The 9,590-nt window shown below is 44.2% G+C and overlaps 1 protein-coding gene across 2 annotated transcripts in view; it reads left to right on the top strand.

Moving 5' to 3' along the window:
- Positions 1–410: 410 nt before the first annotated feature.
- Positions 411–9,590, top strand: part of FERMT1 (FERM domain containing kindlin 1) — a 36,339-nt gene continuing 27,159 nt past the window's right edge. For both annotated transcript variants that reach the window (XM_063125861.1, XM_063125860.1), the window contains exons 1-2: positions 411–607; positions 3,813–4,046. In XM_063125861.1, coding sequence (XP_062981931.1) covers positions 457–607; positions 3,813–4,046 — 385 coding nt within the window. In that variant the 5' untranslated portion in view covers positions 411–456. The remainder of the gene's footprint in view (positions 608–3,812; positions 4,047–9,590) is intronic.

Below are 9,590 nucleotides of genomic sequence, written 5' to 3'. Positions count from 1 at the left end.
GTGAAATTCAGGAGCAGGGCCAGTCCTATCATTGAGCAGAGTGAGGTGGCTGCCTCAGACGGCAGATTTGGGGTATTAAAGGACAGCAAATGGTTAATAGTTTTAACTTGTTCTATTTTTACTATGAGGGAGTGGGAAGAGGTACTTGTGGGATTTTCTGCTTTGGGTGCCAGTATAACTTAGCTGGCCTCAGGTACTGTGCACCTTGACCTGGAGTTGATGCCATTTGCTGCTCTGCCTCAGGCATCAAAATGTCTTAGGCCAACCCTGTCAGGAGATAAAATCAAATTGCACTGAGTCCTTCAGCACATCAAAAGTGAATGTGAAAGTCGGATTTCTGTCCTTCATGCCATCAACCATGTAATGGATGTCAGAAAAATGCATTGACTTCTTTTCCCTCCAAACAGACGTTGAGTTTTCTTCCATTCTTGAGTCTGTTGAATTCTCAATAGCGGTATGATGTCTTCAAATGAATATGGTTCCAGTTCCTGGGAGCTCATTATCACTATTGATCACCAATATGGAGGAGAACAAAAAGAGAGCAAACTTCAAGTATCGGGAGACCTTCACATTGGAGGGGTGATGCTCAAGCTTGTAGAACAAATTGGTGAGTAAAAATATATTTCTACTTTCCCATATATGGGTCTTTTAAAGGTACCAGAGTGGCACATTAATTAACAACCCCATATAAATTCAATGTATATAATTTAATCCAATATTCTCCAACCTAGTGCCCTTCAGATGGTTTGGACTACAACTCCATCATCCCTAACCAGCATGACAATGAGCCTGTTGTCTAGGATGATGGGAGTTGTAGTCCAGCACATCTGGAGGGTGCCAGAAGGCTGATCTCTTAATATGGATAGGTCATTCTGCTGTCCCTCACTCTGTATATCTATACCTATCTATCCATCTATCTATACACAAACATCAAATGGGAAGAAAACTATAGTGTGCAAACAGGTGGCAGAGGACTGACCATCCTTGGAAATATTTGAATAGAGCAAATGGTGATGCCACTCAGTTCCCCATGGCTAGTGCCCCTATCCCTCTACTGAAGAAGACTCCTTGCAATCTCCAACAGATTCTTAGCAGGCCTGTTCGCAAAAGCACTGCAGTCCACCATAGCTTATTTAAGCCATGGTGGGTTGCAGCATGTGCCAGTGGCTGTTTTGAATATTCACCACACAGCATGTGGTTGCTGTGGCTTATTGTGTTATGAGAACCAGGCGAGTAGTTTAAGCAAAGGTTAAACAACCCCCACAGAATCCTAGACTAGCTCACTATTTAACCCTCACGTAAGTCACCTTTGCTGGGTTCGCACAACACAATAAGCCATGTTTGAATACTAAAAATGGCAGCTAGCATCCAGTGGGGTGGAGTGATTGTGCGAACCCGGTCAGTATGTTGAAGTTTGGAAGGGAAGCAGCAACGGCAGGTGACATTTCTGCTGTTTTTTCTCTCCCTCAAACTGAAATGAAAGTGAAAGCAACTCTTGTCCTCCCTACCACCACCATGTTCAGAGGGTTTGAAGGAGGAAGGAGAGTCTTGTCTCGCTTATGTAGAGCTTTGGATAAGTTAAGCAATACTGGTATATTTGATGCCAAAGTAGAAGGTGTTTTGTTGAGTGTGGGGGAATGTCCAAATTATTGGGTGTGAGGAACTTTCATGGATTCTCCTGGGCCATTACAGAGGTTACAGATATATCATTAAGTGGCCATCATAAATCAAGCTATTTCTCTTTGCTCCCCTTGATGTACTAAACAAGTAGTGGGGAACATATGGCCCCATCAGCCCCAGCTAACATAGCCAATAATAAAGGATGATGGGAGGTGCAAGCCAACAATATCTGGAAAGCCACATATTCCTCATCCCTGTTCTAAATAGTAGTAAGCAATAAGAGGTTCATGGGCCCAGTCTAAGCTTTATGCAGGTCACTCGAAACATGATAATAGTACAGGCGGACCAGGGGAGGAGGAGCCTTGGCAGGCTAGATACAGCCTTCTGGCCTTACAGTGCCTACATCCAGCCAAGGGTGCCCTCCAGATGTTTTGGACTGCAAGTGTTTTGTAGACAGATCATTCCTGAATTTCACTCCTGCAGTGGTTAGAAATCTCCATCTGTTGTTTATCCTTCCTTATCTTATCTCTCCTTATCATAACTCTCCTTTAGCGGGTCTCTATCCATAGGGATTGAGAAGGGGAGGGGCTAAGATAATTAGTTCCTAAAGCAGAGAGAAGACAAGCAGAAAAGCAACCAGTGTCTCCTCCTTCCCTGTGTGTTTACCCATGACCAGTCGTGCACTTAGGTAATTTTAGACTTGGGACTTATTGGTCATATGGGGTGGGAGGCGGGGGCTTCTTCATAATGTGTACTACTTAATACGTATTACTTCACTTCCTCCAAAATGTGGGAAGTCAATCCTGCTGTGTTTGGGGGTCCTCCTGCTCATTCCACTGAGTGGCACCTTGGACGCCTCCCCAAATTCCCACCCTGACAGGACCCCCACGGGGGGAGGGGGCATAGCTTGGTGGCAGAGCACCAGCTATGCGTGCAGAAGGACCAAAGTTCAATCCCTGGCTGGATGAATCTGTGTCCCTATGTTGCATCAGCAGTATTGTGATTTGTTGCCATTCGATTCTGCTGTAAGATTATATTTTATTTGTCTTTATTATCCTTGTATATATATATTTTATAGTGGCAGTTGCCTGTTCTGCATTTATTGGCTGTATTGTGTTCTTTTGCTTTTTGTTGGATCTGAAACAATAAAATTGAGGCCATAATCTTCAGTGCTGGAGTTAGCAACAGTTTGTGAAGTTTTTGACATGCCTGTGCAGAGTTTAAAGTTATATGCTACACTATCATGTTAAAAGTCACCAAATGAGGGTAGGTGGGCCTCCGCTAGAAGCAGGGACTTCTCAGCAGTAGCCCTCAATGCTCACCCTGATGGGGTTTGCCAGGCCCCAGCACTTTCCTCTTTCAGGCGTTTGGCTGAGACCAGGCTCTTACAGAAAGTTTTTGGCTGATACGACCCTGTTTTTAGACATTGTCGATGTTAAAAGTGCCAAGGCTCAGTGGCAGAGCTTGGTGGCAGAGCTCCTGCTTTGCATGCAGAAGGTCCCTGGTTTGATCCCCCGCATCTCCGGGTAAGATTAGGAAAGACTCTTGCCTGAAACTCTGGACAGCCACTGCTAGGAAGTGTCAACAGTGCTGAGCTAGATGGAGGAATGGTCTGACTTCATGTACAGCAGTTTCCTATGACAGCACCGTTGCCTCTGACAGGGGTGGGCAACTCGTGCCTCACGGATTAATTTCACGTGGCCCTCGGCCTCCTCTCAAAAGCCCGCCGCATGTGAGCACTTCAGACCTCTGTCGGGAGCCATCTCTCCCTTCTGTGGCAGCCCGCTCAGTGGGAAGGAAGGAGAGCGAGAAAAGGGGGTGGCAGAGAGAAAAAAAGAGGTGACCATCCCATTTTTGGCTGCCCGCCACTGGCTTTGGCACTGCCCACTACCAGCATGTGGCCTCCAACAGATTACCCGTGAGGGACTGTGCCCCACCAAAGGGGAGGAAAACGGCTACCCGCTCTTGACTTTGCAGGGCCTGTGATCCCTCCCACTTTCTCTTCCTGTCCATAGGAGAACTTCAGAATTCTCGACTGTCTGAACTGGCCTTTCAGGTGGCTGCTTCTGATGTGGTGAATGTAACGCGTAGCCAGTCTCTCAGTCTGCTGGTGATTCCGAAAGTCAGACGGGTGTTAGCTCTGCTTTAACCAGTGCTCATGCTTGCTTTGTTGTTGTTGTTGTTTCCCCCAGGGGTCACACAGGATTGGTCAGACTACGCCCTCTGGTGGGAGCAGAAGCAATGCTGGCTTCTCAAAACGCATTGGACGCTGGATAAATACGGGGTGCAGGCAGATGCCAAGCTGCTGTTTACCGTTCAGCACAAAATGCTGCGCCTTCGCTTGCCCAGCATGAAAACTGTGAGACTGAACATCAGCTTCTCTTCGGTGGTGTTCAAGGTCGTGGGAGACATCTGCAAGACCCTCGGTGAGCATGGAGACCAGTGCCTTTTGAAGGTTCTGAACATGAGGAGAGCTGTGCTCATACACTCCTGGGGGAGTGCTGGGGAACGTGGGCCAGGAGGGTGCTGTTGCACCATGTCCTGCTTGTTCATCCCTGGCTGATGGCTGGTTGGCCACTGTGTGAACAGAGTGCTTGTCTAGATGGACCCTTGGTCTGATCCAGCATGGCAATTCTTTGTTGTTGTTGTTTATTCGTTCAGTCACTTCCGACTCTTCATGGACCAGCCCACGCCAGAGCTTTCTGTCAGCCGTCGCCACCCCTAGCTCCCCCAAGGTCAAGTCTGTCACCTCCAGAATATCATCCATCCATCTTGCCCTTGGTCGGCCCCTCTTCCTTTTGCCTTCCACTTTCCCTAGCATCAGCCTCTTCTCCAGGGTATCCTGTCTTCTCATTATGTGGCCAAAGTACTTCAGTTTTGCCTTTAATACCATTCCCTCAAGTGAGCAGTCTGGCTTTATTTCCTGGGGTATGGACTGGTTTGATCTTCTTGCAGTCCAAGGCACTCTCAGAATTTTCCTCCAACACCACAGTTCAAAAACATCTATCTTCCTTCGCTCAGCCTTCCTTATGGTCCAGCTCTCGCAGCCATAGGTTACTACGGGGAATACTATTGCTTTAACTATGCGGACCTTTGTTGTCAGTGTGGTGTCTCTGCTCTTAACTATTTTATCAAGATTTGTCATTGCTCTCCTCCCAAGAAGTAAACGTCTTCTGATTTCCTGGCTGCAGTCAGCGTCTGCAGTAATCTTTGCGCCCAGAAATACAAAGTCTGTCACTGCCTCCACGTTTTCTCCCTCTATTTGCCAGTTATCAATCAAGCTGGTTGCCATAATCTTGGTTTTTTTTGAGGTTTAACTGCAACTTCTTTTGTTCTTATATTCTTTGTACCTGGTCCCCTAAAGCGCTGCTGCTAACATAATTGGAACTCACGGACCGACGTGTCACTTGGACATGGTTGTGTTTGGGCCCTGATGGAACCACTATTGCAAAGAATGGAGGCTGCACTTGATGAATTTTACTCCCGTGTCATTTAATTAAGGCTGGCTTGAGCTATTAGTTAGCATTTTTTATTCATTAATCAAGAGACTTTTGCTTCAGCATCTACATCACCTACATATATATTAAAAAATGCTAAAATCTATATTAACATAATACCTTTATAACATAACGGTCACAAAATATGGAACAAGCTTTTGAGTTCTTGGGGTAATCCTGTCAGTTAATTGATATCCTAATACTAGACAAAGTGGCCACCATCATGGAACATAGGAAGTTACTTTATACTGAGTCAAGCACTTCAAACATCTAGCTCACTGTCGTCAACACTGACTGGCAGCAATGGCTCTCCAGGGTTTCAGGCAGGAGCCTTTCCTAGGCCTACCTGGAGTTGCGAGGTATCGAACCTGGGAGTTTCTCTAAGCAAAGCATGTGCTCTGCTGCTAGTCAGGCCCTTCCCTTTATCTATGCTGCCTTCCCCCACACCTTATGCTCCAAGGCTTTTCACACACACCCCTGCCAACTGCATCTAGTAATCGACTTTTCATACAGCCAAGGAACCTCTTATTTTTCTGAATAGCATTTCATTTTCCGCCACCCGACAACTGCATGGCAGGCCGACTTTTAGGGGTGGTGAGAGATGTGTCCTCTTTCCTCCCCATCCCCTTCTTTTTTATTTTATTTATTACATTTATATCCCACCTTTTTTCCTCCAAGGAACCCAAGGCGGCATACATAATCCTCCTCCTCTCCAAGTTATCCTCACAACAACAACCCTGTGAGGTGGGTTGGGCTGAGAGTCTGTGACTGGCCCAAAGTCACCCAGTGGGTTTCCATGGCTGGGTGGGGACTAGAACCTGGATCTCCTGACTCCAAGTCCAACACCTTAGCCGCTACACCACACTGGCTCTCCTTTTGCATTGTGACTTTTTATATCATAAGGTTTTATTGATTATACATAAGATGCTCTAGCAGCCTTTGGAGCTGAGGAGTAGAGATTAAAATGCTTTAAATCAATCAATCAATGCATTGCCAAATGAAGGACGGAGTGTCCCCCACCCCACCCCAATTATATGCACAGAAACTGATTGGACTCCAGTTGAGTCTTTGTTCAACACTCTCCACTGCTAGGGTGGACAGCTGTAAGAGGGCTTTTGCGCCTCTAATAGTTGTGTAGAAGAGGGAATTTAACGTAACTTCTCATGCAACCTACATCTGCTGGCAGGGGTGCTTCTAGGTACTCAAAAGACCTAGGGCATGGGCCCAGAGGCACAAAATTGTATAACATTTGTATATGTTAATATGTATATACATGAATTTAAAAAAATACTAGGATTTAAATTTCACAAAGGCAAATGAACCATGATAAAATAGGGGAAAACTTTATGGTAACTTATTCAGCAGAGTCTGCTGGATTAGGTTGACTCTGGTCTGATGCAGCCAGGACCAGAGCATAGATGAGGATCACTGCACACTGGTTATGCATTAACTGTTCAGAGATCCCGAGTCTGTGTTCTTGCTTTGTAAATGTAAGATAGGCTGGGTATCTAGTAAGAAGTAAAGCATGCAAGGCGAAAGGCTACCCAGCCTTTGTTTCATAGGTAGCTTGGCTCAGCCGATAATTTCACCGGGTGGCTTGAGAATGTCCCATTCTCACCTTATGTTAGAGGTCGGTGCAATGTAACAGACCTTTACACTAGGCCCATCGCCTAAACCCTCCTCAGGCCAAGCGCCACCACTTGAAAACCTGAGGGAGGCTTAATTAAAACCTTTCCCCTAGCTACGAGGGAAACAGGTTTAATTCAGGATCTGCTCTAAATATACTGTGGGAATACTCTGGTGTGGGTGTTTAATAACCGTAAGGCAGGTAAATAATGCCAAGCTGACACGTGGTATTTGGTAGCTAACGTAATAATAATAAGTTTCTTGTTATTTAAAAGCTTTACATCAAAATATAATACTTTCAGTCTTGCCTGATCTAAACTCTCCACACACAAACCACCTCACTGTCTTCACACTAATCCTAAGTCCCTAGAATCCAAACTCTTCTTACTCTTCTCACACACACCCAAACTCACACGCATTATTATGTATTTATATAGCACCATCAATGTACATGGTGCTGTACATAGTAAAAGAATAAAACAGCAACACCCTGCCACATAGGCTTACATCCCTCACAAATGCCCAACACTCTCCTTATATACTCTCCCCCCTCACCACCTATTACATCATAAACCACAACCACTCAGTTCTAACATTCTATATTTACCAGACATACTAATCTAGACATACGCAAGATACTCAATTTTGGGGGGTAACGCCACAGTCGGGAACCTCTTTCAGCCCAAGGGTGAATTCCACTTTGGGGAAGCTGTCAGGGGTTCCCAGGGGCCTCGTTCCAGTGTCGGGTGGGGCCGAAGGCTAGAGGAGGGTGAGCCAATGGCAAAAGTAGCAGGGCCAAAATACAAATAAATAATAATAATAAAAATCCAGGCTGTTGTAGCTTAAAGCTCTCACTGCCAGTAACTAAGCACTAGGAGAGGCACTTCAAGCCTTTAGAATTGGGCGGGGGGATGCAGAAAATCTGGGAAAGTACCAAACCATCACAGGTCAGGGGAAAAGAGGCGTGGCCATCTGGGGAATCCCAGAGCCCAGTAAAATGGGAAACCCCACAGGAGATATCAAAAAGCAATAGGGTAGACAAAAATGTATTCAACAAAATGAATTGTTCCAACATGTTTCAGACCGCATAAAAGTTCTTCAGGGAAATCTGAAAAATGGTATGCAAAATGTATAGACTTAAAACTAGTCCCTGCGTTCAAAAATAGACAATGTTAGGAATGCAATTATTTATCACAATTTTTAAATCTAACACAACTTCAAAATCTAAAGAAAGAGAGCCCCTAAACAATCCAGCATTCCTGGTTTGGATGACACTCTCAGTAACCTACAAAGTAGCCGCTTGTGGGTTGCTAGTTAAAAGCAGAAGTGGCAGGTGACTGGGATGCAGCATGCTTGCTTTCCCATTCATCCCTGACAGCCCACAGATTGTTTAACCCATAGGCTGTCATGTCATGCAAACCAGGTCATAGTCTGCAACTTCAAAATCCACCTGAGTTCTCTTTCTAAAAGAATCCCATCTATCTGTTTGCAACTGGTCTCTGTTATCCAGAATGAAAGATTTCTTATTCTATGGGATTCATTTATCATTCTGATATTGAACTAGCAGTGCTCCCACATTTCCATGTTTAATATTGCTGGTACATTCTCCTATTCAAACACTGAAATTGCTTGTAGCTTTACCTACATGCAATTTGTTCCAGGGGCAAAGTGTAGCCTATACTACAAACTTACTATTACATGTTGTGAATTCTCTCAGCATATATTTTTCCCAACTACAGGATTCAGAAAGTGTCTCAATCTTAGACAATATTTACCGTGCCCACAATGAAAATTTGCAAGATAAGTTGTTGGTCAATGAGGTCCCCCCCCCCTTTTCTGATGTATCACTTCAGACTACCCAGTCCCTTATATTCCTAGATCTTTTGTAAGCCGTATATGACTTTTCTTTGCATCTAGCACTGTCTTTTACCAAAAGCCAGTATTGGATGGACATAGACAGACACTGATTTTATTCAAAAGAAAATTACATATTCTGCTTCTCAAAGACTTTTGTTTGGGTGACAGTAAAGAACTATTTAAATTATCTACCCTCTTTCTGGTTCTTTGTAATATTTTCTCTGAATACCCCCTCCATATACAGGATTGATGCAAGTTATCAGATTCCCTTCTGTAATCTGAATCTTTTGTATAGTTTCTCCTATTTCTTATGAATTGTCCACAAGGAGTATTTTCTCTGATATGTCTAGGATGTACACTGTCATATCTGAGAAATTTGTTTCAATGTGTATTTTTTCTATAAAGGGTTGTTCTTAACCTTCCTGCCTCCTTTTTCACTAAATATATTTGGCATGCATATGGGACAATTTGGAGAAGTGTACGTATATTCTCCTGATAGTCCATTTAACAAGCTCATTAAACTCTGGTGCAGATGCATAGATGACATAACGTTGATCAGGCAAGGAAATATGGATAAGCTGATTTTCACAAGTGGATAAATGTTAAAACTGAAAACATCAAATTTGAGATGACCCAAGACTACCAGAATATCAATATTTTGACAGCTTCGTGGACCATCCTCAGATTGTTCTCTGGATGTGAAATTTCATTAATAGGGTTTGTGCTGATGTGTAGCAGTTTGAGGTTAGCCGGCTCCCAAGAAGCCTGCTTTAAGGCCATGCATTTCAAAATTACTCCAGTTTGGTAGTGCATATCATTTGCATCTCCACTGGTATGTGAATTAATGCACCCACTCCCTGGGAGTGGAGTTTGTCACCCCAAGCCATATTAACAGCTGTGCAATTCACTACCTAAATTCCAGGCACATGACTGCAAACTTGTCTTGAGCATTACAATTACTATGATGAAAGAAAATTGCTCAACTAGAAT

Source organism: Elgaria multicarinata, chromosome 4 (genome assembly GCF_023053635.1).
Source record: "Elgaria multicarinata webbii isolate HBS135686 ecotype San Diego chromosome 4, rElgMul1.1.pri, whole genome shotgun sequence".
In the NCBI taxonomy this organism is placed as follows: domain Eukaryota; kingdom Metazoa; phylum Chordata; class Lepidosauria; order Squamata; family Anguidae; genus Elgaria; species Elgaria multicarinata.
This window is presented reverse-complemented; position numbering and strand designations above follow the sequence as displayed.